This window comes from Neofelis nebulosa, chromosome 2 (assembly GCF_028018385.1).
Source record: "Neofelis nebulosa isolate mNeoNeb1 chromosome 2, mNeoNeb1.pri, whole genome shotgun sequence".
Taxonomy (NCBI): Eukaryota; Metazoa; Chordata; class Mammalia; order Carnivora; family Felidae; genus Neofelis; species Neofelis nebulosa.
Genome location: NC_080783.1, coordinates 207,976,911 through 208,004,641, shown reverse-complemented (window position 1 = coordinate 208,004,641; position 27,731 = coordinate 207,976,911). Strand labels below are relative to the sequence as shown.

Genomic DNA, 27,731 nt, shown 5'->3' with positions numbered 1-27,731 from the left:
CACCTCACTACCTGCGAGAAACTCACAACCTACAATTCTCACTGGTCCTTCCTGGGATATTCTTGTGACTTGGACTGTAGGGGCAGTGAAGGCCATCCACCCCCAAAAAGCCACTAGACTACCTCCATGTGGGCTTGTCTTTAGGGCTGACATCTGTGCACAAGTCAGTTTCCACACTTCCCTACTTCCCTGCACCTCCCCCAACAGCCCAGGTACCTGCTGCCGGGAGAGCAGGATGTGGGCCAGGTGCTTGCCAACCTCTGCGGATCGATGGAGACACACACCCCAGGGGTTGTCGATGACGTTGGCGACAGTGAGGAGTGAGGCTGGCCAGGTCAGGGCAGCCACGATGCCTGGGGAGGTGGGAGATCAGTGATGAAAGCAGTGGGCGGAGGTCCTTCTCGGGAAGTGGTGGGCTGGCCAATGGATGCCCGAGTGAATGTGTGCAGAGTCTTGAACTTGGAACCGGTTAAGTTTTCCAAGTGCTGTCAAACTGCTATTAGAGCAATGAAGAAAGCTGACGCTCGTGCATTTCTGACTCATGGACTAAATTCCTTCTGTTCAAGCATCGGTCATCAGTGAGATGCCAAAGATGGCCTCAGTTTGTCACCCGACCCTGTATCCTCCCGCTTTGTGTTATAATTCTGCAGGGCCCGGGCCCCTGCCCCTGCCCTGCCCTCCACTCTAGCCTTGGCCATGTGAGTTGCTTAGGCCAATGAGCTATTAGTCGACGTGAAGCTTGAAACGGTTTTGTGCGTTGGGTCCAGGCTCTCACGCGCTTCTAGCGCTGGTGTGGGCTAGCCTGCTGATCCCAGGAGGAGGTGAGAGACAAATGGAGCAGGGCCGAGTTGTCCTAGTTGCCCCAGACCAGGCTAGCCCAGATCGGCGGACATTTGGCTGACCCACGGACGCATGAGCAGGCCCACCTGAGATCAGCCAAATGAAGCCTTACGACTTCTCAGCTATTATGAGAAATGATTGCTGTTTTAAGCTACTGAGTTTTGGGGTTGCTTGTCATGCAGCAACAGCTAACTGATACGCCGTGTGACAACGTGATTGGCTGTTTACCGGTTGCCTCCCCACAGAGACCATAAACTTGATAGACAGGAATGCAGTCTTAACCTCTCTGTGTTCCTAAGACCCAGCACCAGGGTCATCCGGCTCACCAGGGGCCTCAGGCATGCAAAGATATGTTACTGGTGTGAGTTGGGAGCTGTGGGCCTGCTGCTGGCGGTGGTGGCCGGGTCGGGGGGTGCTTACCAGACAACACTGTGTACTTCAGGGCCTCCTGGGCTACCATGTTGGCGAGACCACTGAGGATGGTCTCCAGGGCATTGCCGAGCTCCATCAGGTACTTGGCCTCCCAAGCCAGGCAGTACTGCTCGCGGCTGCGGGCCAAGGCCGCCCACGGGGCGCTGAAGGTACCTAGGGGAGAACGCAGGTAGGTGGGGGGGGGGGGTCTCTCCTGTCTGTGACAGAGGGTGGCCCACCCCACCTTCCCAGACAGGTGGTGACAGGGGACCGCTTGCCCTTGTGGGGAGACAGAGCCCCTCCCCCGCCGCTGCTGAGCGTCAGCTGTTAGCAGAGCAGACAGAGCGCAGCGCCACCTTGTGAGTCAGCAGGCTGGGGTTCAAGTCCCAATTCTGCATTCAGTAGTAGCCGGGTGACCCGGGCATACCACTTTCCTACCCTGAGCCTTACTGCGCTTATCTGTGCAGTAGGAGATGAGTATTTATCTCCTTCTATAAAGTGGGTAGGAATGAAGTCTTCGAACTTCCGTGCACGTGAAGTGCTACTCTGTCTCTCCGTGCAGAAATTCTGGCATCAGCTGCCGGGGACATACAACAGGAACGTGCACTGCACACCGGGACGGGCAGCTGGCTCTGTGAACCAGTGGCAGGTCATTCAACAAGCTCGGGCTGGGAAACAGTCTGGAAGCTTGGGGCAGAGGTATCTGAGCCCGGCTCTGCCACGATCTTGCTGGGTCAGCCAATGCTTCCGGGCCTCGTTTTTCTCACTTAGGGACGAGTTAATGGGGAGATGTGGACAGCACCACCACAGTGACCAACGTCAAGCAGGAAGTATAATGTCGACTGTCTGCCTCCCTCCTTTTCCTTGCTCTGTGCCCTCCTTCTGCCCCTAGGATAGTGTCACCTGTCTGCATGACACTAGCCCTCTGCCCTCCGTGATGTGGCCCCTGCCTCCTTCCCAGCCCCTCCCTCATCAATGCCTCACTTACGCCCTGCCCTTCAGAAACACATTTCACCTCACGGCCTCTGAAATAGGGTGCCACAATTAGCCTGATTTAAATTTTTTTTTTTACGTTTATTCATATTTTGAGAGACAGAGCGTGAGTGGGGGAGGGGCAGAGAGAGAGGGAGGCACAGGATCCGAAGAAGGCTCCAGGCTCTGAACTGACAGCACAGAGCCCGACGTGGGGCTCGGACTCACAGACCGTGAGATCATGACCTGAGCTGAAGTCGGACGCTTAACTGACTGAGCCAGCCAGGCGCCCCCAAATTAGCCTGATTTTATAACTGAGGAAACCGAGGCATCCAGCCCTCTGGCTGGGCACAGACAGGGACATGCACACATCATGCTGTCACTCTATTTTGGGAGAAGGGAAAGGGGCCCAGGAGGATGCCTGACCAGTCCCCCGCCCCATGCTTTCCTGCCTGTGGCCCCAGTGACCTTTCCAAAACAGAACTCTCCTCCCACCCCCGCCGAAACCACCATTTCCTCCCTTCACTCCTACTTGCCCTTGAGCTTGTAGTTCAATCACCTCTTCCACAGGGAGGCTGCGTGGCCCCTCTGGCGGAGCAAATGCCTTTCCAACGTAAGTTCTCATACAGCCTGCAGTCACACGCTTACTTTTGCGACCATCTGTGTGACGCACGTCTCCCACAGCCTGTTTGCCAAGGACCAGATTCTCAAAGCCCAGTGACGTGGCACAGGGTAAAACTCATGAAAATGCGATGATGAATGAATGTGCACCATCAGCTTCCCGGAGGCTTCGGGTTCTGGACGTCTGCTACCTGCCTGACTCAGAGGTGTCATCCCTACCTAAGGGCGCCATGCGGACACGAGGACCACCCTGGAGCTGCTCCCTGCTCTGCGGGGACCCTGCCATGGCTCTGCAGCAGCTCAGCGTGGAGAGCAGGGGCGGGGGAGGGGGGGCGGTGGGCAGAGTGAGGGGGAGGAAGGTAGGCCGTGCCGGGTCACCGGCCTGGGCTTGCACCCAGCTCAGTAGCTTCCTGGTCGCTTGGCTCGCAGCTAGCCAGGCCGCCCTTGTGGGCCTCGGCTTCCACATCTGTAAGAATGGATGATACCTTCTGACCTCCGAGTGTCGTGGGGCTCACGTGAGATGTTGCATGAATAGCATTCGATACATGTAAAGCACTGTATCGCCCCATAGCCCAGAACACGGGGTGTGGGGCCAGACAGAAAGAAGAGTGGTGAGTCCTGCCCCAGTCCCTGGCTACCCAAGTGGACCCTGAGCAGCCCTTACGAGCCTCAGTTTCCTCATCTATAAAATGGGGGTGACACTGATGCCCACCTCCCCAGCTTGGAGTGAGAGACCAAGAGAGCGAGGCAGGCAACACGCTTGGGTTAGTGCCTGGGTTAGTTCCTGTTCCCTACAAAGCAGTGGTCATTATTGCGTATAATCCTATCCAACGAAAGGGTGGGTCAGGAGACACGGGTTTGAATCCTGCATTAGCCACACCCCTGAGCTCACGTGACCACCCCGGGTTTTTCCCCTCCTGCCAGATCAGGACAGGAAAGGCCCCCACCTCAGGGGTGGATGTGAGGCTCGCGGGAGGTAACCCATACAAGTTCCCATTGAGAGGGTAAAACGTCTGACTCAGGGTAGGCGCGGGCGAAGTGCTCAGCTGACACTAGAGGCCCGCTGTGTGCGGGTGGGGCCTGGCGATCACATACCAATGAGACTGGCACCTGGGAAGGCCGCCACACAGAGATGGGGCATTTTCTCACTCGCTTTCTTCTGCGTCACGTAGAAGGACTGTGGCTTCCAGCCTCAGAGCCCAGAGATTTGGAAACTCAGGAGGCTGTCAGCTTGGGTCTGGCTGGAATGTTCCAGATTCCCTGGCCCACCCTGCTCCCTCTCTCTCAGTGATGAACTGTTTACGGAGCCTCACACTGGGCACTTGCAACAGAGAGCCAGGCAGTGGGTGGACCATGGTGTTAGTCCTCGATGCCACCCTGGTTGGCCTCTCCCCCAAAACACAGATTCAGATTAGAGCAGCAGAGGGAACTAATGTTTGCGGAAAGTCAATGAGAAACCAGGTGCCTTCCATGTGCTCTGTTTAATTTAAACTTTTAAGTGTCTTGAAAGGCAGAGATAATTTGTTCTACTTCACAAATGAAGCAGCTGAGGCACAGAGAGGTTAAGTAACTTGCTTGAAGTCACGCAGTCAAGATGTACTGATCTCGCACCTACTTAAAAGTCCTTCCTCCTTGAAGCCATATGCTTCAATCCTTTGCTCTTTCCCACTTGCTCTGAGGATAAATACAAACTCCTTGCCATACCTCACATGCTCCAGCACGATCTGACCCTGCCCACACTCCTGTCTTCTAGCTCCCTGTTCCAGCCATCCTGTGGTCCTTTGTATCTGCTGCCCCTTTACTTAGTGTATACTTCCTGCTCCTTCTTACCCAGTTAACTCCCGGTCCTTAGCCCAAAGTCACTTTCTCCAGGATCCTTTCCCTCATTCCCCAGAAACACTCCTGATTTCCTCTATTGTGCCATCCATAGAACTTCCCTGTAATTACTGCTCAGTGGTCTTTCTTCCACCCGGGACCGTAAGTTCCACGAGAGCAGAGGTGAGACTGTGCCGCTCACCACTGAATTCCTAGGGCCTGGCTCAGTGTCTGGCAGGTGGTATGAAGATACCCTATAAATATTGCTCAATGGAGGAATTAATAGGTGAATGGGTGGGTGAATGGATGGATGGGTAGATGGATGGTTGGGTGGATGGGTGGATAGATGGATGGATGGATGAATGAATGGGTGGTTGGCTGGATGAACTGATAGACAGTTGGATGGGTAGATAATAGATAAATGCATGGATAGATGCATAGATGGGTGGATACATGGATGAGCGGGTGGAGAGATGAATGAGTGGATACGTGAGTGGGTGGATGGGTAGGTGGATGGATACATGGATGGAAGGGTGGATGGATGATGGACGGACGGCTAGGTAAATGGGTGGGTGGATGAATGGACAGATAACTGGATGAATGATGGCTGGATGGGTGTGTGGATGCATCAGTGGATGAGTAGATGGGCGGATGGAAGGGTAGAGATGGTTGAGTAGGTGGATTGTTGGGTAGGTGGATGGAAGGCTGATGGATGGGTGGGTGTGTGGATGATGGATGGCTGTGGGTGGGTAGATGGACGGTTGACAGATGGATAGATGGATGGGTGGGTAGGCGGGTGGAAAAATGGAGGTGTGGATAGATTGGTGGATAGATGAATGGGTGGATGGACACGGGATGAAGTCATCTCACCTCCTTGAGCCTCGGTTTCCTCCTCTGCAAAATGAGGCTCCCCTCCCCACCCTCTAGAGACATCCGCAGGCAAGAGCCTAGGCCGGGGTCTGGCCCACAGCAGCAGTCAGAGTCATTCAACACCCACCTCTCCCCGCTCCACTCCCCCGCCCTCATCCTTCTTTGCTTTGGCCCCGGTCCTCACGGTATTTGCCAGACGCCAGCCACCCTGTGATGGCGATGGTGATATGCAGCTGCCTGCCTTCTGCCAGAGGCAGAAATGTGAACTCTTCAATGGCCCCGACACGCTTCTTCATCTTGTATCCTAAAGACGTAGATACAAAAATGAGGATGGGATTAGTGGGAGTGGCTCTCTGTGCTCTCAAACTCACAGTGAGCGCCAACTGTTTGCCTTGCCCCTGGAAACATGTCTCATTTTTTCAATCGTTAAAGGTAGGTGCCATTATTGTCCCCGATTACAGCCAAGGGTCAGAGGCTTCCAAAGGCTGGCCAGCTCTAGTGGCAGAGCTGGGGCTGGAACTTGCTGGTCCACTGTGACTCCGTTGGTTCTATGTGTTTTCTCCTGCCCATGCGTGTCATGGGTGTAATATACGCCTCTCAAAAAAGCGGATCAAACTGACGATGATTCTCAACACGGGGAGGGATGGACCCCACCTGAGGAGTGGAACAGGAATCTCTGTGTGTGACTGGGGGGCTACTGGCACATATGATCTGGAAAACCCACCCAGGAGACACTGGTAATTCCAGGGTATCCTCGTGGCCTCTGAACATGAAGAAGCCCATGTGTTTCCGAGGTGGCCTGCCTGGAAATTTCCTTGATGGAGACCAGCAGGTCCAATGAGACCCTCCTCAGAAAATCTGTACAGGGGCAGGTGCTCACATCCAGCTCTTTTCTGACCCACACCAGGCTCCTGGGGCAGGTCTGTGGGAAGCCTGCTATGGGTTCTGGCGGGGCTGGGACCCAGCGTGAGAAAAGCCGTATCCTCCTCCGTCCCCGGGCGAGCCATCTTGGGTGAGAATCTGGGCATGTTTTGGAACAGCCGGGCCCCCCTGGCTGAAAATCCCCCCTAGGCCACCACCCCTGTGGAGCCTTACCTGTCAGGCCGGCTCCAGCCGCACCAAACAGCGAGGTCAGGACAGCGATGCCGGCCACTGAGCCCAGAGCCGCTGCCCCGGCACTGCCGATGATAGTCGCAGCGCCGGCGGCAACAAGAGGGGCAGCCAGACCCCCGGTGACGCCTGCAAGAACAATCCATGGTTGGTGAAGATGGGAAGATGCGGCCCACTGGGCTCTTCCCCCGTCAGCTGCCCAGTGCCTTCCGTGGATGCTTCTAACGCTAATGAACGCGCTTTCTGCTGACAGAGCACCTAGTGCGAGCTGGGGCCACCTCCCAGCTGCCCTCCTTATGCTCTCCTCTCTAGCTTCGAGCCTGGCACCGTCCCTGGCTCCGCACTGGCCCACGTGCCCCCGGCTCAGCCTGGGCTGGCCTTACCGATCACCGTCCCGCCTCCGACAGTTGCCAGGCCTATCAGGAGATAGCGTTTCCATTTCCTCCGGTTTTCCTTCTTCTTCCGGGATGCCTCAGCCGTTCTGGGGGAAAAGAGGTTGGTCTCTAGGGCTGGCTGTGCCCGGGAGCCCGTGAGGCCACCCCGCCCCACTCAGCCCCCAAGACTGGGATCGACGCTGCCATGCAGAGCAAGGTACCAAAGTCACCCTGGGCCCATCGACGGTTTTAAAAAGCTGAAAAGTTTCTACAACCCAGCTGGGAAATCCCAGCGAGCGGGATGTGCTACTTACCCGACGGATCCATCCTAACAGGGTTGCGATTTGAATAACAAAAAGACAAAAAAATAATAGTAATAGCAAGAGCAGCACAAAAAAAATATCTTTGAACAGACGGACCCAGAATGAGTAGCAAATACAATCACAGACTCCGTCACTGCCATCTTCCCATCCCTCCCTGCCCCCCACCATCTGATCCCAGCTCCCTTGGGAAAGGTCTGCCAGTTGGAGACCTTGGCCTTGGGGCAATAGCCAGAATCAGTCAGACTTGACGCTTAAAAGCTATCAAGTGGAGCAGAAAGGAGGCACGTGGGGTGAACGGGGTCAGGCGAACGGGAGAATGGCCGCTGTGAGTGTCCCTGAGCCTGGCTCTGGCGTCTGGCGAGCAGCCCTCGCTGCTGTGGGGCAAGGAGGAGGAGGACGAGGGACCAAGGGCAGGTCGGTGAGGTCTTCGTGAGCTCGAACTCTGAGCTGACGGTGGAGTTTGGACAGCAACTCAACGTATGGTGTGATAGCAGATGATAATGATAAAGAGGGAAAATGGTTAATATTTACTGAGGAATTCCTTCTCGCCGGCCACTGTGCTTTGTATTACACGTGGGTTATCTTATCCTGGAAGCAGGATCATTATTGTCCGAGCTGGGCGCTCAGGATCTGCTATGCCTTCTGGTTCCCTGCCAGCTCACCTCTACAAATTCTTGTCCTACGTCCCTCCTAGGTGTTCAGGACAGCCCTTTGCAGCTACTTCACTACAGGGAGGTGGAAACATGGAAGATAAAAGCCTCCATGCACGGGGCGCCTGGGTGGCTCCGTGGGTCGAGCGTCCAGCTTCAGCTCAGGACGTGATCTCACGGTTCATGAGTTCGAGCCCCATAGAGTTCGGGCTCTGTGCTGTGAGTGCGGAGGCTGCGTCAGATCCTCTGTCCCCCTCTCTCTCCGCCCCTCCCCCACTTGCATTTTCTCTCTCTCTCTCTGTCAAAAATAATAAACATTAAAAAAAACATCTCCATGCACACCACAGGTGCTGGTTTCCCAGGGCTGAAATTCATGCCAGCAGACATGGGATGAGGTGTGAACGGTGTGCACCTAGCCAAGTGGAAGGCAACGTGGCGACACAGAGTGTGGGTTCTGACATCAGAATTCGACCCTGTGAACTTGACTCTGACCTCTGCGGTGTGGTACTGGAGCACCAGGTTCGATTCTCCCTGCCTGCACTGGCCCTCCCCGCAGAAAGAGGACATCCTTGCCCTGTGGAACTGAGGGGCCCCGTGACCCACTTCAGCCACTGAAACGTAGGCAGGAGGGAGCTGTATCACTTGTGGCACAATCTTTAAGAGTCAGTCAGATGAGTGTCCTGCTCTGCCCTGAATCAGCAACGTTCCAGATGGAAGTCACTCTGTCACCCCAGGCCCAAGACAGTGTGGACTAAAGCCACCGGGGTGTGCAGTGGACAAGTACTGGGAAACAGGACCCACAGCTTTGCTGCTGTCAGCCACCGAGATGTGGAGGTCATTTGTTACTGCAGCAAAACCCAGTCCATCCCGATGGGAGAGCCACTTACTAACTGTGTGACTAAGCACCAGTCTGACTTGCCTCGCCCAAGTGGGGATAATAATAGCACTTAATCCCTGGGGGCGTCATGAGGGTAAGTGAGATCATCCACATCCAGTGGCTGGCATATTGTAATGGATCGGTATGTTTGCTGCTATTATCGTTCTTTTTATTACCACAACTTATTCCTACACACAAGGCTGGAGATACACTTTGGCCCTTAATTGCTAGCACCATTCCAGGCAAACAGGAAGACTGGGAATGAGCTGCTTTCGGCAGGGTTCAAGGTCTGAGGTAAAACGCAAGCTGCTGAGGACGTGCCATAAGATCGCGCACTGGGACAAGCGGCTGGGTCTGTGAATCAGCGGCATCTCGTTTAACCAACTCGGGCTGGGAAACAGTCCGGAAGTTCGGGGCAGAGGTATCTGAGCCCGGCTCTGCCACGATCTCTCTGGGTCAGCCAATGCTTCCGAGCCTCGATTTTCTCCCTTAGGGACTGGCGATGGGGGGATATGGACAGCACCACCGTAGCGATATATACAGTATAACCCCGACTGTCTGCCTCCCTCCCTCCCCACCTCTGTGTCCTCCCTCTGCCTTGAGTGAGGGCAGCGTCACCTTCCCGACATGACACCTGGCCCCTGCCTCCTTTCCAGCTTCACTGCTCATTACTTTCTCACACTCTGCCCTCCAAAAACACACTGCCTACGCCTCAGTCCCTGTGCTCCTGGGACCTCCACGGTTTCACCTTCTCACCTTCCTTTGACTGGCTAAACATTAGTCACCATTCAAGATGACATCATTCCTCCTCCAGGAAGCCTGCCTGAGCCCTGACTCTGGGGCCCCTAACCCTCTGTCCTCAACATGGAATTCCAGACCATTGTTTTTCAAAGGGTGGGGCTTTGTCTCAACTGTATCACAAGCCCCCAGGGTAGCTGTTAAAAGCACCCACAGCGGGCGGGGGGGGGGGGGGGGGGGGGTGTGCCTGGGTGGCTCAGTCGCTTTAAGCATGGCACTTCGGCTCAGGGCACGATCTCACGGTTCATGAGTTCGTGAGCTCGAACCCCACATCAGGCTGTCTGCAATCAGCACTGCCCCCCCCCCCCCCGCCCCTCTCCTGCTTGCACATATTCTCTCTCTCTTAAAAATAAATAAACGTTAAAAGGAGAAAAGGCACCCACTTCCTGGGCCAGAAGCTCTGGGCAGGACGGTGGGAAAGCTGGACCTGGAACAAGCCGTCCAGGGACCCTCTGTATCTTGAGTTGGAGGATTGCACAGATAGGACCTTTCTTGCTCGCCACCCTCAGCAGCTTGTCCAGGGCTTGGGACCTGGAAGGTGCTCAGAGAACGTTTCTCGAGCAGGACCTAATCACTCCAACAAGGACTGGACGTAAACGTATCGCTGCAGTATCTATCCCCCCCCCCGATCACTGCCCACATCTACAAAGCCAGCACGGCATTTTGGCTATTCAGCCAGAGAACAGGCCGATCACCATCAATAATAAAACTTCTGAGATATCAGGACAAATCTGGAATGTCATAAAATCTCATAAATTTCTGCTCCTACATTGTTCCTGCAGTGACATCTACACATCCATGATACTAGATAATCTTCCCTTTTAGCTGAGTTTACGGAAGGGGAAACTCAGAGCCTAAAGGGCATAAAATAACTAAAAAGCAAATGTGGTTCTTGAAGCTGTTTTATTTCAATGTATGAGTGCTGGTACAATCAAATCAATTTTACAAAGATTAGATGGATGATACACTCTAATCTCTAGTATTCAGCTTTGTATTATTGTTGGAATGTTCATAAAAATTTGCTGAATCAAAGAGAATACAGTATTTTCCCCAGAGTTATTCAGCTAATTCCCTCTCTAATGTTTACCTGAACTAATCTCCTTATTTAAGTCCCCCAACGTTAATAACTGTTTTGTACGTAAAATGAATAGCCTTCCCAATCATCGTTAATTATCACAGCATTTTACCCCTGCAATCAATTCCATTGTGTGAATTTCAACATCTAAAGCACCACAATGTTGGCTCGGAGTTACGTCTACAATGCTTCCTACATTAGGAAGTGGGAATTCAGATCACAACACTAAATCCAAATGGAACCCTGTCCCCATCACTGACTGCCTACGGGTTAGATACCAGGCCAATCTCTGCCATCCTACCTATGGTCCTGGCCACATTCATGCCTTAGGATGCTAGAAATGACCTTGAGTTGGTGTTCCATGTGAGCCTTCCCAGGCCAGAGGCCGAAGCCATAGATAGTGAAGGGCGAGACACCCACACCGCCCGTCTCACAGATCCACAAATAAATGTCGCCCACGGCTATCTCCTCTCCCATGACAGGGTGGTTCTTACCCTTATCACCATCACCACCAACTTCTTGTTGTTTTCTTTTTTAATCACCTTCTCCAGTTCACAGACGGTGAGTTTATTTCTGGGAGGTCTGGAGACACTTTCCTAGTAAACACTCAGAAAGCCCCGTTAAGAATTATCTTTACTGCTTTTTTTCAGAAGGAAGGAAGGAACTGGGGCTTGTCAACCATGAGGTGAGGGATGTACTAAGGGCCGTTCAGAGGGATATGGTAGTTGAGTCTGAGGGCGCCACTGGCCAGTGGTGCAACCTCGGGTGAGGCAGTCAGCCCTCTGACCTTCTGTTTCTTCTTCTGCGAAAGCCTCAGGGGCTTGTGTGCCCATCTTGTCCCGCATCTACTAAGGGCTCAGTGAAAGTTAGACGTTGACCATGTCATTCTGATGTGATCAGTATCAGCCTCCAGCAGCACAGCAGCCAATATTTACTGGCACCTACTATGTGCTAGGGCATTCTTCCAAGTTTTTGATATGTAGCCGTTTAATCCTTGCAACAGCCCTAGGACGGGGATACTGCCATTACCCCCGTGTAGGAGGTGAAGGAAATGAGGCACAGAGAAGGGAGGTCACCAAGCCTGTGGGGGAAGCCTGGATGGCCTCAGGGCTCAGACGGGGACCTGAGAACAGCAATGTGGTACCTTACACCTGAACTAGAGTAGCAAAGGATCGCCTCAGGGTGTCGAGTGATAAGCTCACCTTGCAGAAATGCAAACCTTGGAGCTAAAAGAAACCTGCACAAAATTTGATCCTGTACTTGTATAGGTGAAAAAAAACTGATGCTGTTGACCAGAGAGGGAAAGCCACATGCCCAGGGCCACACAGACACTTAACAGAATCACGCTGAGACTAGGCTGAGCCTAGGTCTCCTGGCCCAACAGTTGTTAGCTTCCTCTGGGTCTCAGACCCTTCCAGAGACCACAGGTAGAACCTGAGAGGTCTCTACGGTCCCTAAATTGGAATTAAAAAAATTACACACGTGGAGTATTTTTTGAGGAAAGGGAATATCAGCAATGATGACTGTACTACAGCAAATGATGATGTTTATATCAACTAGTTTACTCCATGCGAAGCCTGCTCAGAGCACTCGTATGAACTCATTTGAGCCCTACGAGAGACCTAGAAGGAGGGTGCTATTATTATCCCCATTTTGCAGAAAAGCAAACTGAAGCCCAGAGAAGTTAAATAATTTCCCCAATGTCACATGCCGAGAAGTGGCCATATTAGAACTTGTTTCACAGGGTCCCTGATCTGGCATTACTAGTATTATCAGAACAAATCCTCTGGACGATACGTTTTTTTCGGATGATAAGATTTCCAAACAAATAGCTAACAAAACCAAATAGCTCTCCCTTCATCTCAAGGCGTGTGTGTGCATGTGTGTGTATGCGTGTGCGTGCGTGGGCGATACATCCAAAGAATCGGGGCGGTGCTTGTGATTATGGGAATTGGCCTGGCTCCGGGTGTTTCTTTACTGACCCAGCTCTGGGAGTCAAAACAAGCCGGTTTTCAGGTGATTTCAACAGATCCAGTTTCCCCCTTTCTCAAGGAACCAACCCCTTCCTGGCAGGAGGGCAGCTCCAGCCCTGAACCTGGCTTCAAAGCTAACTTCCCAGTGGGGTTGAACTGGCTCAACCCGGCTGCTCAAAGATAGCCATGGCGGCCCAGACCAAAAGGACGCTGGAAGACGTGCCTGGTTCAAGGAGCCTGCAATTAGGCTGTGACTGGGATTGGCTTTATTGCTCTGGGATCAGATCCTGCGTGAGGTGTTCCGCAAGGAGCTGAGCTCTGGCCAAGTTACCAGGATACTTTCCCTCTGCACACTCCTGACCACACAGAGATAGCAAAGTCGCTCTGCAGCTGGTAGGTATAGGCGGCCGTGGGGGAAGGGAAGGCCTCATATCTACTGAGCACTTGCTCTGTGCCAGCCCCAGGCCAAGCCCTCTACGGGATCCCATTCGTTTTTCACAGTGACCCTGGGAAGACTCTATCCTTACACCCATTCTACAGATAAGAATAGTGTGGTTTAGAGACGCGGGGGCGGGGGGGTGGGGGGCGAAGCACCTGCCCAAGTTCAAAAAGCAGCTGGGTGTCAGAGGTAGGATTTTAATCTAGGCCACTCCGGCCCATGGACAAGATGTCATGAGAGCCTGAGGCGGAGGAGCGGGGTGTTGGGGCCATCAGTGTTGAAGTTATAGACTCACAGGCCTCAGGAGTAATCCATTCAACCCCCATTTCCTACAATTGAGGACTGGGGCCCCCGAGAGGGGAAGTGACTTGGTAAGGCCACACAGCAAGTCAGGGCTGCACTGGGACTCTCGGTCCAGTGCTCCTTCCACTTCAACGGACCATCTCTTAATGGGGTGGTGGGGACAGAAGGGGAACCTCTGTTATCCAAAAAGTACAAGTTCCTGATTCCTGGCAAGTGGAGCTAGGGTCACAGGGCTCCCTTACTCAGATTCCTCCTCTTTGGTTTCCTTCAGGCTCTCAAGGAACGTCTCTTCAAGGAGATCCAGCTCCCCCACAGGCACTTGGAAGAGGGAGGTCATGTGGCAAATGAGGACTCGGGCCCGTGCATCATAACACCCTTGAAAGAGAGACACAAGAGCAGAGAATCAGTTTGGCCTTTAAGCACAGAGACATTAACAGCGGTGTAATGGATAAAACTCACACCCTGGAAACGTCCTACATGCACAACCCCGGGGAAGCGGTCCGTTAAACCACAGGACAGACTCCCAGACGGAATAGCGTGCAACAATGAAAACCACTGATCGGGAGTAAGGTGGTCTTTTTCACCAGTCGAATGAGCAAAGATGAGTTTTTTCCAACCCCAGAGCTGTGAAGAAGGTGGTGAAAACAGGTAGGTGCTCGAGGACATCGCTGCTGGGAGTGTGTGTTGATTTTAACCGCCGAGGGCAGCAATTTGACAATATGGATAAAAACCTGAGCACAGTGCACACCCCCAAAATCGTAGAGACAGAAAGGAGAATGGCTGCCGGGGGCTAGGAGAGGGGACAAGGGGAGTCAGTGCTGATGGGGACAGACTTTCAGTTTTGCAGGATGAAAAGAGCTCTGGAGATGGATGGACGGTGGTGGGAGCACAACATGGCGAATTGGGGAATGCTACTGAACCATACACTTAAAAGTGGGTAAAATACTAAAGTATATGTTACGTGTATTTTGCCACAATTAACAAAAAGTGGGTGGGAGGAGGTGTGCATCCCCATTGGCCCAGGAATTCCATTTCTGAAACTCTAAATCTTTTTTTTAAGTGTTTATTTTTGAGAGAGAGACAGAGAGAGAGAGAGAGAGAGAGAGAGAGAGGGAGAGAGAGCACGAGTGGGGGAAGGGGCAGAGAGTGAGGGAGATACAGAATCTGAAGCAGACTCCAGGCTCCGAGCTGTCAGCACAGAGCCCGACGCGGGGCTTGAACCACGAACATGATCATGACCTGGGCCAAAGTCAGATGCTCAACTGGCTGAGCCACCCAGGTGCCCCTCTGAAACTCTAAATCTTAAGAAAACAATCCCAGATGTAGAAAACAGTAAGTGAAGGTCCTACTTTACAAGGTGAGAGTGATAACAATCTGGAGACTTCTAACATCAGGGGGTTAGACAGGTAAACCACAGCATGTCCACCCTGTGCAGAATAAGCCATTAAAAAAAAAAAAAAAGATTCCTAAGAAGTTTGTAAATCTGAAAAAAATGCTTATGTAATGAAAGAAATTTTCAAATGGAGAGATTTCTTGATAATATGGCATCAGGGCCCAACTGAGGGAAAAAAACAAAAAACAAAAACACTGCATAGGAAAAAGGGAGAGAAATATACCAAATAGGATTTTTTTTCCATCTTTCCAAAATTATCCATAATGAGCTTGGGTTAATTTTCTAATAGGAAAATTAAGCGATCAAAGGTGGTCTGTCCAAGCTCTATTTATTATAGCCCGGAAGCTTGTAAGAATGCATTAGTATCTGGTTAGGGCAGAGTGGGGGACCTGAGGGTGCCCCATGTCAGAGAGTGACATGGCTCAGCCACCCAAACGAGACCGGGAATACACCCATCCTCCTCCTTCACCCTCACAGCCCAAGGGCCCGGGACCCTTAGTTTATCCAAAAACAGCTCTAATGTGTCCTTTCCCTGCTTCTCCCCCGCCCCCAACCCCATTCCATTGGGAGGGCGGCCTTTCTGACCAGGACAGTCTGGTGGTCCCTGTTCTCTGTAGAGAACCTGGCCACATGGTGAGCTTAGCGGGGCAGCGAGGCCCCTCGGGGTGAGGCATGTCAGCACCTCAAGCCCCCAAACTGCCACCATAGTCTCCTGTCATCCGCTGACACTGGGGCTCCCCTCTGCCTCACCCAACTGGCTCCAAACTCTGGTGGGGACAAGAGGGGTGTTACTCGGACCCCTGAGTGCCACTCCCCCCCACCAAGAGATTCTGGTTCCATAGTGGTGGGACGGGCCCCCGGGGCCTGTCCCTGCAGGTGCACAGCCAGATTTGAGGACCACTGGCCTGGGGGCCGGGAGTCGGAGGCACAGAGCTGCTGTTACTCCTGACTCTGCTCTCGGGTCTCCCTCCCTCAGTCTCCCACTTGCCCTCCTTGATTCTTCCCCAACCCAGAAACAACTCCATGACTGGAGATGGGACTCCAGTCAGGGGTCTCACTCTGCTTTCTTTCCTCTTTGGTGATAATGAAGAAATTGGTCATGACAGAACCAAATCCAAACCCTAACTTGACCTATGAGACCCCCTGGTCAAAGTCCCTGACCTTGCCTTCTAGAATGTTCTTGCTTCAGGGCCTGTGCACTTGCTGTTTCCACTACCTAAAAAGGCTCATTCCTCAGATCTTCATGTGGGGCGTCTCCCTATTCAGGTTTCTGTTTATTTTTTAATGTTTATTTTTGAAAGAGAGAGAGTGAGCGAGCACGAGTTGGAGAAAGGGAGAGAGAGAGGGAGACACAGAATCTGAAGCAGGTTCCAGGCTCTGAGCTGTCGGCACAGAGCGCGGGGCTCGAACCCCACAAACCGTGAGATCATGACCTGAGCGGAAGTCGGATGCTTAACCGACTGAGCCACCCGGGCGGCCCTCAGGTCTCTGTTTAAATCCTCCTGCCCAGAGAGGCCTCCCTGACCATCCCTCCAGCACTCTCCACTCCTTTTCCCTGCATTTCGTTCCGCACAGAGCTTCCTACTGTCTCATATATTCATTTACTTGTTTGTCTCCCCTCCCGAAATATAAATGTTATAAGGGTAACCACTGCCCTATCTTTAGTCCTTAGCATAGTGTTTGCCACAAAGAATAAATGTTCAATGAGTAACTTGACAGATCCGGGTAGGGACCCTCTCTGTGTGTCTGACCCTGGGCAAATAGCACGTCCTCATTCAGGTGGAAAACGGAAGTGGTGAGAGTCACCTCACAAAGTTTTGAGGAGAGGACTCCTGGTCCACGAGCGGCCCCTGATGAATGTCACGGAATTAGACTCCTGCGCTGGGTGTCCGCAGTGTGGGCCATCACATTATACTAAAGTAGCGGTGGCTAGCCTTCAACATGACATAGCCACCCCCCAAAGTCCTGAAGTTTCCGCTTCTGTGGAATAGACCAGCTCCTTCCGTGCACTAGGGCACTCAGAGCGAGCCACGATCTGGTAGCCTTTGCCCTGCTGTCCTGGACTGCCTCCTCAGACAAGCAACTGTGTACGTGCTGGGGAACAGACACGTCGTGGCTTGGGATCACTAGGTCAGTTAAAGCCTCACACAGGAGCTCCTCACTTTCTCAAAGGATCAAAGACGACTGCACCCAGGTGATAGTCGAGCTGTGGAAATTAAGCCAGCCTTGGCCATGGGGATTAATTGGTGGCAATCATAATTACCTGCTAATTCATACTCCACTGGTTAAGCCAGCAGTGATTCAGCTTCTGGAATATTGGTTACCAGATGCACAGGAGATTAACCTCCCAAGATATTCTCAGGCACGGGGTTCTGGAACGTCAGCCTCCTGTAAGGGTCACTGGGGGCCAGGCTGCAGGATTTGGGGCTGAGGTTCTTTTAAGGCAGGTGGTGGGCAGTCGGGGAGAGGCAGGAGCCTCCGGCAACCTTGACACTGGGGTTTTCTGGTCTCTGTGGCCAGCTTGCCGGGTGGCCCAAGTTCACTGCCCAAGGGCCCGACTATCCTGCTGCGGAGCTCAGGTCAAACGCCTGGGCCTTGTTCCTGGTTTTTCTTGTTGCCCTACCCCGACATCCAGTCCCGCCAGTGCCGTCAGCTGCACCTCCACAATCTATCCTGAGTCTGACCCTGGCACCCGATTCCCACCACCGCCGCCTGCCGCTGCCCCTGTGACCACCTTCCCTCTTCAACTACCAGCCGTCACGCAGGTACTCATCCCACTCTTGCCAGCACTGTACTTGCCACACAGCCGCCAGAAGGGCAAAGTCACACGGCAGATCGCGCTCTCTCCCCAACTAAAAATTCTCCCAGTGCACTCAGAATAAAATCCACACTTCCTCCCCTGGTCTGCAAGGCTGTACATTAGCTGGCCCCTAGCCACCCTCCCTCTCCCGCATCACTTTCCACTGATTCCTGTGTCATGCACCAGTATCTGGCCCAACAGGAAGGCAAGCTCTTTCCCACCCCAGGGCCTTTGCGCTTGCTTTTCTAACTCGAAAGCTCCTCTCCCGGAGCTCTGCCAGGCTGGTCCCTTCTCATCACTCAGGTTGCAAATATCACCTCCTTAGAGAAGCCATCAGCCTCTAAAGTACAGCAGCTCGCTTCCGGTCATGCTGTCCCCACCCCCGGTTCCCACCACTGTTGGATCTGTGGATAGAGTTATTGTCCGGCTCTCCCCACCAGAGAGTCAGGCCCACGAGGGCAGAAACCTTGGCTTTGTTCCTTGTCTCCCAGTGCCCTGGACAATGGTCGGCAATTAGTAAGACGTGTTGGCTCATTAACTAACTGAAGCTCTCCCTTGTCTGCCAGGATTCTCTGACATGCCCACTCTTTTCTGCTTCCTACCTCCAGCCGAGACTTATTCCCTGTTTCCAGGACCATCTGAGTCCTGCTTCCCCAGGAGACAAAGGAGACAGCGGGTTTACTGAGTAAGGCCTCTCTCTCCTCCTCTGGGTAGGGTCATCTCTTACAGTGATGAATTACTCTCGAATGTCAAAGTCTTCACAGCGCCTAGCATACTCTCTCGGACCTGTTTATCACTCAGTTCCTTCCTTAAGTGCTGCCTCCTCTGAGAAGTCCTCCCTGACTCTACTGCTTTCTATCCCTTTATCAGGAGGTATTTTCTTATCACTATTTAAAGCTTAATTTTTAGTTTTATTTATTTATCTATTCATTTTTAAGTTTATTTATTTTGAGAGATGGGGGAGCAGAGAGAGAGGGAGAGAGAGAGAGAATCCCAAGCAGGCTCCACGCTGTCAGCACGGAGCCTGACGCGGGGCCCAAACCCACAAACCGTGAGATCATGACATGAGCCGAGATCAAGAGTTGGACGCTCACCGACTAAGCCACCCGGGCGCCCCTAAAACTTTTCAATTTGCCTACTAGTTTATCGTTTTTGTCTCTCCTTCTAGGAAATAAGCTATAAATTCATTGTACATCCCTAGCACCTAGCTCTGTGCCTAAAACCAAGCAGATGTGTAATTATCTTTGTAAGAGTGAAGAATGGAGTATTTGTAGGAATGAACGAACGAGCGAATGAACGAGCGAACGAATGGATCTCAGTTGGGAGAGGTCCAAAATAGGGGAGCATATTTATGCTGGAAGAGATTCGTATCCCCTTCTGGCAGAAACACCCTGCGATTAATAATCATATTCATACTGGAAGCTTCACGTATGCACTGCTCACTCGAAACCACACTAGGTGCTGCCCTCCACATGCACTGATTCCCTGAACCCTCATAGCCACCACAGGAGGCAGCTGCTATGGTATCTCCATTTAATCAAAGAGGAAACAGAGGCACAGACAGCTTGGTCGCTTGCCCCGGGTCGCCCAGCTGGTGAGTGGGGAAGCGGGCAGTCTGGCTGCAGAGGCTGTGCCCCTGTCCTGGCCCAGAACACAGGAGCCGCAGCTGAGACAGCAAAACACGGTCTTGACGCACCTCCCAAGCTGACACATGGCTTTTGGCTTCTGCTCCTCCCTCCTGGCCTCCCCTCGAATCTGTGTCAGGCTTTGATCTCCCCCAGCCTGCCTGGCAGTGGGCAGTGGGACCCCACGACCGCCCCGGCTGCTCCTGTCCCAGTCCAGCGTCTGGGCTGGCACTTCTGGAAACCCACCCAAAGGACTAAGGCCAGAGAAGCTGGTCTCCTGAGGTCCCTTCCAGCTCAGAGATCTAAGGGTCAGCCCCAGGGTACCTGTCCCCACCCTCACCGTCCCCCCACCCTCTCTGGGAGGAACCTGCAAAAGTCCAAGGTCAGATGGGCTTGGAGCAGCCCCAGGGCAGCCTCTGCACCCCCACCTCTCGGGACCTCAGGAGACGGGAATCTCCAAGTCAGTGAGCATGTGAATGCAGATGTGGTGACGTGCGGTCTTGAGCCCCACAATGGGAGGTCACAGGGGAGCTGGTGAAAATTCAGATCTCCAGGCCCCACGTGCAGGTCTGGCATGGGGCTCAGGAATCTGCACCTTTAACAGGCTCCCCAGGCGATCCTGGAGCAGGTGGTCCCCACTATGAGAAATACAGCAGGGGGCGTCCTGGTCTGAGAAGGTCTGGGCATCCTGATGCCCAGAGGCAGGGGCGTGATCAAGACGGCCCGTTGTGCTACCTGGGCGGGAAGGAAAATCGTTGTCCACGGCACCCCTACTAAAGTGCCAGGTATCACCACCCAAGGAGCTTGCACGTGTGATTGGCTGCCCTCCCAACGGTCTTAGGAGCTTGGAATGATGATGCTCAGCTCTGTACAAGAGGGAAGCCCAGAAGCAGGGAAACTTTCTAAGTCACTCATCTGAGAGAGTGATGGAGCCTGGATAACGACGCGGGGCTTATCTGATGCCAACGTTTCTGTTCGTTACACTGTGGCTTTTTTTTTTTTTTTAAATGTTTATTCATTTTTGGAGAGAGAGCATTCACAGGGGAGGGGCAGAGAGAGAGGGAGACACAGGATCTGAGGCAGGCTCCAGGCGCTGAGCTGTCAAGCACTGAGCCCGATGCGGGGCTCAAACTCATGAACCACGAGATCATGACCTGAGCCGAGGTTGGATGCCTCACCAACTGAGCCACCCAGGCGCCCCTCTGTGCCTGTCTTTTAAAGGCAAATCTAGGGGCGCCTGGGTGGCTCAGTCGGTTAAGCGTCCAACTTCGGCTCAGGTCATGATCTTGCGGTTCGTGAGTTCGAGCCCCGCGTCGGGCTCTGTGCTGACAGCTCAGAGCCTGGAGCCTGTTTCCGATTCTGTGTCTCCCTCTCTCTCTCTGACCCTCCCCCGTTCATGCTCTGTCTCTCTCTGTCTTAAAAATAAATAAACGTTTAAAAAAAAAAAAAGGCAAATCTACTATGGAGTGACTTTGGGGGTTCTAGGGCAATCCCATGAGGTCAGCGGCAAATCCTATTTTCCGTGTTCCGTGTTCAGGGGTATGTAGCGTGTGCACACAATTCCAGGCATGGCCCTAGGCCATGGTCCACAAGCACATATAAAGGTGACAAATCACCCTGTTCTTTAGATAATCTTGGTGTGGTGGTCGGTGGGGGAGGGAGCGGGGGCGGGGGGGGGTGGGTAGTGACGGGCTGGTGTGGGGAACCTAGGGATCTCAGCTCTGCCACCAGGCGGCAGGAGCGTGCCGGCCCCCACACCGCTGCTGAGCAGCCCCAGTGCCCACCTCAGACACACAACCACGTACTGCGGAACCCCTTGGTGCCCAGCTGGTCCCTCTGGCCGAGGAAGAGCAAGGGGCATGTCCAAAGTCACCCAGGGTGTTCATGACAGAGCCAGGGGCCAGAACCTGCCCTTCTGGGCTCCTTCCTCCCCCAGCATCTCCCAAGAGAGAAGCTACTGCATTTTGCACGTCATTGTCCAGCGTTGTCCTGGGCACCAGAGGCCAAGCAGCACCTCTGGAGTGCGGTGCGAAATGCCGGCTGCACCCCAGGTCTTGCAATAACAAGGCTGCCCTCCCCACGTTTTCTTTTTTCTTTTTTTAATTTATTTTTGGGAGAGACAGAGAAAGACAGAACTTCTTATGTGAAGACCCCGGCTAAGAAGTCAGGACAGGAGGTACTACCCTGCTAGTGTCCACACCGTGCACCATGTTAGGCAGGCCGGGGGCTTGTTCACTCCTCTCCCGAGGGTCTGAGGACACACGTCTCAGGCTGTACACATACAACTGTCACTCAGCCTGCTGTGCCAGCGTCCCCTCAACTGACTGACTTAAAAAATTTTTTTTTAATGTTTATTTATTTTTGAGACAGAGAGAGACAGAGCATGAACAGGGGAGGGTCAGAGAGAGAGGGAGGCACAGAATCCGAAGCAGGCTCCAGGCTTGGAGCTGTCAGCACAGAGCCCGACGCGGAGCTCGAACCCACGGACCGCGAGATCGTGACCTGAGCCGAAGTCAGACGCTTAACCGACTGAGCCACCCAGGCGGCCCTCAATTGACCGACTTTTAGAAACTTCGAGAAAATGTATCCCCATTTTTACACTAAGTGAACTTTTTTTGCATATAAAGAATCTAGCGCCATCCCACGCTGCCCACCACTAGGCCCTGGGTTTAAGCTTTTCTGTCTGCCTAGCGTCTTCACTTTGCGACGCAGAACACAGATGGAGGGATGCGACCTTTAGGACGGCCCCCCCCTCACAGGGCAGGAACTGAACTCGGATTGTTCCGGGTATGACGCCTGCCTCTTCCGTCCACGGCTTATTTCAGGGGGACAATTAGGGGCATGAGGGTGGTGACAAGGCTACTTCAAGGTCATGGTCCTTCAGCTCCACCTTCTCGTTCTTCCTGCCACCCGGGGTACCCCCTCTCAATTCTGACCTTGTCAAATCTCCTCAAAGTCAGCTACGAGGAAGAGGATTTTTTAATCAATTTCTACCTACATGGGACGCACAGCAGGAGCTAAGAGTAGACTCTAGAACCACGCTGCCTGTGTCTGAACCCTGGCCCCACCGCTTTGCAGCTGTGTGACCTTAGGCAGGTTATTTCCCTCTCTGGGCCACAGTTTCTTCTTTTGTAAAATGGAAACAGTAATAGCATCTGCGCATTAGGGTCACTGTGGCGTTTAATGAATTAGTATAAAGACTTAGCTCAGGGTGTGCACACAGTGGGCCCTCAAGGAGTATCAGCTATGAGGAGAATTACTCTCGGGGCCTCGCACAGGACCAGGCGCACACAGTGGGTGCTCAGTTCTTACCTGCCGGTGTTTGGACCGGTTTTTTTTTTTTTAATTTTTTTTTTTAACGTTTTTATTTATTTTTGAGACAGAGAGAGACAAAGCATGAACGGGGGAGGGTCATAGAGAGGGAGACACAGAATGGGAAACAGGCTCCAGGCTCTGAGCTGTCAGCACAGAGCCTGACGCGGGGCTCGAACTCACAGACCGTGAGATCATGACCTGAGCCGAAGTCGGCCGCCCAACCGACTGAGCCACCCAGGCGCCCCTGGACCGGTTTTTGATACCGATAACAGGTTGCATGAATCTCAAGTTGCAGACAAAAAAACCTCAGCAATCAGGTGATGGTGTCTGCAATTTCACCACGCCAAAACACCAACACCTCAGTCTTCTCTGATCCATCAGGGAGGGAGGGTTTGCAACTCAGTAATAAAGACCTCACAAAGTAGAATCAAGTCTGTGCAAAGACTGCCTGGACGTCCAGTCCCATAGCCTGGAGTCGATGCTATCTTTGGATTCAGAGTACAGAGGGCAAACCCCACGATTCAGGTGAAGTTTCCTGGCCACCAGCGCAGAGCTCACGGTGACACTCACTTTGCCTTAAATGGAATTTCGAAACTTCCTTTGAAATGTAACCCTGGGCTACTCATTTAACCTCCTGAGCCTGATTGCCTCCCTGGTCAGTGGGGGTAATATTGCCTTCCTCAGCAGTTGACCTGAGGATTATATACTGTGTAGCAATTCCCAATCCACGTGCAGAACCTAGGAGAGCAACCAGGATAACTTATAAAGACTACCAGCTGTACATAAACCAGCCCCACCTGAGATGGGCAAATTCTGGGTCCTAGAGCACTGGTTCTCAACCAGGGACATTTTTGCTCCCCAGAGGACATTTGGCAACTTTGCAGACATTTTTGGTTGTCACAACCCAGGAAGGGCTACTGGCATCTAGTGAGTGGAGGCCAGGGGCGCTGCTCAACGTCCTACAGTGAATGGACGGCCCCAGAACAAAGAATGATCCAGTCCCAAATGCCAATAGTGCTGAGCTTGAGGAACCTGGCTGAGAGCTATCAGTTTGGATTCAGTGGAACCTTCACATAGAGAAGACTCATTTTTTTCAGTTGTGTGGGGAAAGAGTGTGGTGGGTTGTTAGTGGATGAAGAGAACATGATTAGCGCACACACAAGTCCACCCAGCTGCCAAGATGGCACCGTCTGGTGACGAAGATCCCAGTACTGTCGGTAAAGGTCAAACTTCCAGGAAGTTCTGAGAAATGCCGTCTTTCATACTGATTTCCTGGGCTGATTCCATGACTAATCACCCCACCTCACACCCAGAGAGAAACCTAGGGGCACAGAAAGCCTCTTCCTATTGTATTAATCTCTGTAGAAGAAGATGGTTTAACCCTCAAGTTCAGACAAACCACCTTGCTAATATCCAAGCTCATTCTCTAAAGGAAGGCCACCCATCCATCCATCCATCCATCCATCCATCCATCCATCCATCCTTCCATTTACCCATTCATTGATTCATCCATTCACCCTTCTGTCCACCTGTCCACTTGTTCTTCATCCATCCGTCCATCCATCCATCCATCCATCCATCCATCCATCCATCCTTCTATCCATGCACCCTTCCATCTATCCATCTATTACTATATGCCTACTACGTGCCCATCAGTATGGTAGATGTTGGGATGCAATGGTGAACAAGCCAGACCAGGGCCCTGTCCTCGTGGAGTTTATGGGGGAAGTAAGTACCTAAAAAAATGGGCCAACAATGACCCTGATCTTCTCCTTCCAAGATCCCTAACTGGGCTCTTAGAACCAAAGACAGTTTTTGTTTGTTTGTTTGTTGTTTTTAAGGAGCATCTGGCTGTTGTCCCTTATTTTTATTTGATATTGCAGTTCAGAGAGGCTAAGTGGCTTGATCAAGGTCACACAACGAGGGCGTCTCAGGGACAGGGTAAGTATCCAGCTTTCCTGATTTCCAGGGCTTTGTCATTTACGTCTAACCCCCACCACATGTGAGTGGCACTCATGGCCGGCTCTGTTCACAGCACTTGGCATGTGTTTCTCACTGGATCCTTACCACCACCCTGTAAAGACTACTCTTACTCTCATTTGACACCTTAGGAAACCGAGGCACAGAGACGTTCAGTTACTTGCCAAAGTACAACCTGAACTTTAACACCCAGGCAGGCTGGCTCCCGAAATGCCCCCACTTCTTGGTCCCTGGTTCTTCATTAATATGGATAAAGAGTTAGCCATGACAACTATTGGCGAGCCAGTCCCATCTCTGGGCCTCAGTTCCCCATCTAGATGATGAGATGGCGGTCTAGATGGTTTCAGGGTCCCACCTCTGACCTCTGTAGACCTTTGGAACCCCAGCACCTGCCCCCACTGGGTCCCAGTGTGTTGCTGAAGCTACTCTTGTTCATGTCTGCAGGCACTTGGTGAGGCCATCAGATAAGCCAAAGGCCCCCCGATGCGATCGGGGACTGGTGTTATTCAGAGACGGGGTTCTATGACATTCCGTGGGGACGCCTCTGGATATCCCACCCCTTGGGGGTAAAATCCGCTAAGGTTTTGGTTAGCAGTACTCGTTTTGGAAAGTCGAGCTCTGCCACTCACCAGCTTAGGCCAGTTACTCAGTTACTCTGAGCTGAGGTTTGCTCATGTGTAAAGTGGGCGGGGTGCCTGCAGTAAAGGTGGCTGTGAGGGTGAAACGCAACAATGTGTGAAAAGGGCCAGGTGCCAAGTGGTGGTTACTGTCAATAGAATCTAAAAGGCAGTGCCGGGCTCAATGCGGCTCAGAGAACGCCCCTGGGACGTACCGGGTGGTGACATAAGACCCGCAGTTTTAAACCCACCCCAACTGTTCTGCAAGAACAAGACCTTGTGGCCAAGGTCACCCATAGCAGAAGGGGTAAGTTGTGTCCTAACTGCTCGAGGGTGCTCGGGAGGGTTTGCGGTTTGCAGGTGGGGGGCAGGAAGCAGGGTGGGATGAACACGACTCTCCAGGTAAGGAAAGGGAGAAACTGAGGCAAATGCAGGAGCCCTGGGACAGCTTCTCCTCCCACCCAGTGGTAAGGCAGTGGGACAAAGTGCTGGTCCGGGAGGCCAGAGACCTGGGTCTGACTCCTAGTCTGCCTCTGGCGCTGTGTGTCCCTGGGAAAGCCTCTTCCCCTCTCTGGGCCTTAATCTCTCCACTTGGAAAAATGAGAGGCTCATCCAAGATGACCTTGACCATGTGTCTCAGACCTACAAAATGGAAGCAACAGCCTCAACCATGCCCCACCCCCCCCACCCGGGGGGAGGGGTGCTGCACAGCCCTCAGCAACAGTGGACACTCAGTGAATGCTCGGCTGGTGGCTTAGTCATTACAGGATTATAACGTGAGAGTGTCTGTGCTCTCCAGCCACTTGGGTCTCAGACCTCCGTGCAAACTCAAATCCTTTCCTCCGCGAGCATCCGGGAGAATCAGACATTATTATCCCTCCCTTACTTCTGTTAAAAAAAAAACAAAACAAAACGACAACCAAAAACCCAAAAGCAGTGATATGACTGAGCAATGTTCTCAGACCACTTGTGCCACTTCCTGGGGCAAGCCTCGCCAGCAAACAGAGGAGTATTACTTAATGCCACACGTGTCCGAGACCAGGGGCTCAGCAAATCACCCTTGGGGCCCCATTCAGCTCTGAGATATGGAGTGAAAATATTTTGTCTGGATACAGGAGGACCAAAAAATATACTTTGGGTTTTGAGCCTTAGAGCTGCGCTTCTCAGACTATAAAGGAACCACCTGGGATCCTGTCCATGCACAGATTCTGGTTCAGTAGGCCTGGGTGGTGCCCGAGTGCGGCCTTCCACCTAAGTTCCCGGATGCTGACGCCGCTGGTCCACGGACCGCACTGCGAAGAGCAGGGACTTAAGGCTCTTTCTTTTTAAAAACAGTACGAAAGAAAAATGTATTCGTCTCATAATAAGAAGCCCCAAGGTAGGGTGACCTCTGTGCCCTGTCATCCTCACGGACCTTGCACTGAACAAAGCTTTAGTTGCAAGCGTGTGTGAGAAACCAGCTTCTGTGACCTGTCGCGTCGGGCTTGTGTAGGCTCCCTACTCTCTTAGGGTCCCTGACCGCCACTGTGCCTGAAAGCGTCACTTAAGACACACACCAGGATTCCCCAGCTGGATCCGAACACGCAGGCAACTGGCATCGGGCAGCCAGAATTCCAGAGACGAGACGTCACTCCTGGTCGCTCTCCTGCATTCCCTCTATCTGGTCCGTCAGCCATTCTGCTGTCTCTCCATCAGAATGACTCCTGGGGCAGCCCTTCACCCCAGAATCTCGGCTGCCCTCGCTGAGGCCACGTTTCCTCACGCCTGGCCGATGGGGACGCCTCCTAAAGTCTGCCCAGGGGAAATGCACCCTGCTGTCTTCCCCAGCTCAGCCGCCAAGGTGGCTCAAAGCCCTGCCCGCTGGGCTCCTGCCCCCAGTGACCTTCTCCCGTGTGCTCTTTCCTCCCGTGTTCCTGCACATGCTGTTCTCGTGATTCCATTCTTCTTCCTCCTCCCACCCTCCCCTCCCCACGAGCCAGGGCTCCAACGGGAAGTTGGTGCCACTTTCCCTATGTACCTTTTTAATGTAATTTTCTGTAATTTTTCCAGCAAAATTTTGCCCCATGTGATGGTCTGGAGGTTGTTGGGATCTCACCGGTCATTCTCTGTTCCTCCTCCCTGCTTGCCGTCAGAATAAACATCGGAGGTCTTTGTGCCAAAACCCCTCGCCAGCTCAGGGAACAGAAGAAGCCGCACACACAGTAACAGGGGAGCCCGGGCAGAGAGGAGGTGGTGGGAAGAATCTGATGCGGAGCTACGGGGGCAGGGGGCTGCTCACGAGGCAGCCCAGGCGTTTGATGGAGAGCACCCTGGGTGCTGCAGGGGGTTGAATGGTGACCCCAAAAGATACATCCACGCCCTGACACCTGGGGACGTGACCTTATTTGGAAAAAGGATCTTTGCAGATATAATTACGTTAAAGATCTCCAGATGAGGACAACCTGTACAACGTCCTTACAGGAGGCGAGGAGAGGAGAGGAAAGGGAGGAGGAAGCCACGGGACAATGAAGGCAGAGACCAGAGAGATACGGCCACAGGCGGAGGAACACC

At 52.9% G+C, this 27,731-nt stretch overlaps 1 protein-coding gene across 11 annotated transcripts in view; it reads right to left on the bottom strand.

Annotated features, from left to right (window-relative positions):
- TMCO4 (transmembrane and coiled-coil domains 4) overlaps nt 1–27,731 on the bottom strand; it is a 104,543-nt gene that overhangs the window by 53,895 nt on the left and 22,917 nt on the right. For all 11 annotated transcript variants that reach the window (XR_009258372.1, XR_009258371.1, XR_009258373.1 and 8 more), the window contains exons 7-12: nt 13,694–13,826; nt 7,023–7,120; nt 6,625–6,768; nt 5,714–5,833; nt 1,261–1,425; nt 217–353 (exon numbers count right to left, since the gene is read on the bottom strand). Coding sequence is in view for 8 of the 11 variants with exons in the window: in XM_058718855.1 (XP_058574838.1) it covers nt 217–353; nt 1,261–1,425; nt 5,714–5,833; nt 6,625–6,768; nt 7,023–7,120; nt 13,694–13,826 (797 nt within the window). In the remaining 3 variants the exon portion in view is untranslated. The remainder of the gene's footprint in view (nt 1–216; nt 354–1,260; nt 1,426–5,713; nt 5,834–6,624; nt 6,769–7,022; nt 7,121–13,693; nt 13,827–27,731) is intronic.